The 582-nt window shown below is 30.2% G+C and overlaps 1 protein-coding gene across 1 annotated transcript in view; it reads left to right on the forward strand.

Annotated features, from left to right (window-relative positions):
• LOC105449148 (probable 2-oxoglutarate dehydrogenase E1 component DHKTD1 homolog, mitochondrial) overlaps positions 1–150 on the forward strand; it is a 92,693-nt gene extending 92,543 nt beyond the window's left edge. The window contains exon 6 of the mRNA XM_011688149.1: positions 9–150. Coding sequence (XP_011686451.1) covers positions 9–150 — 142 coding nt within the window. The remainder of the gene's footprint in view (positions 1–8) is intronic.
• Positions 151–582: the final 432 nt, after the last annotated feature.

A 582-nucleotide genomic window follows, 5' to 3' on the forward strand; every position in this document is an offset into this window, starting at 1 on the left:
TCATCCAGGGACGTCCTGAGGACGTCCTGTGGTATAGCAAATGAGTGCCTCATCGTGTCCTCAGGAAGTCCTGAAGACGTCCACAGGACGTGCAGGACGGGTACTGAGGACATCCTCAGGAAGTCCTATTTTCATCCAGGAATGTCCTAAGGACAACCTAACAAAAATTTTTTTTATTTTATGATTAATTACATATTATTATTTATAGAGTTTAATTTGTTTCGCATTATTCTATTATTATTAATTACAATTTATACGCAGATTTATAATTTTTGAAAACACATCGAGATATTCGAAATTTGAACCTGAAATCTCTAGAACTTTAGACTTATACGCTAACGCTGAGCTAATTCTACTTTGTACAAAGGAGTTATTCTTTCCATTATATAGATGCCAGAATAAAGTATAAAATATCTTGTAAACTATTGATTTTTCAATAGTTCTACCGAATAATTTTTATATGCAGAATAATTAGAGGAATTGTGTTAAAATAGAAAAATTATTTTATTTTATTTAAAAAAGTGGATGTGACTTTTATATCTTTTTAGTGCTTCCATTTAGAAAAAAATATTATCAAAATAC

The sequence above is a fragment of the Wasmannia auropunctata genome, unplaced genomic scaffold (assembly GCF_000956235.1).
Source record: "Wasmannia auropunctata unplaced genomic scaffold, wasmannia.A_1.0 LD336078.1, whole genome shotgun sequence".
Taxonomy (NCBI): Eukaryota; Metazoa; Arthropoda; class Insecta; order Hymenoptera; family Formicidae; genus Wasmannia; species Wasmannia auropunctata.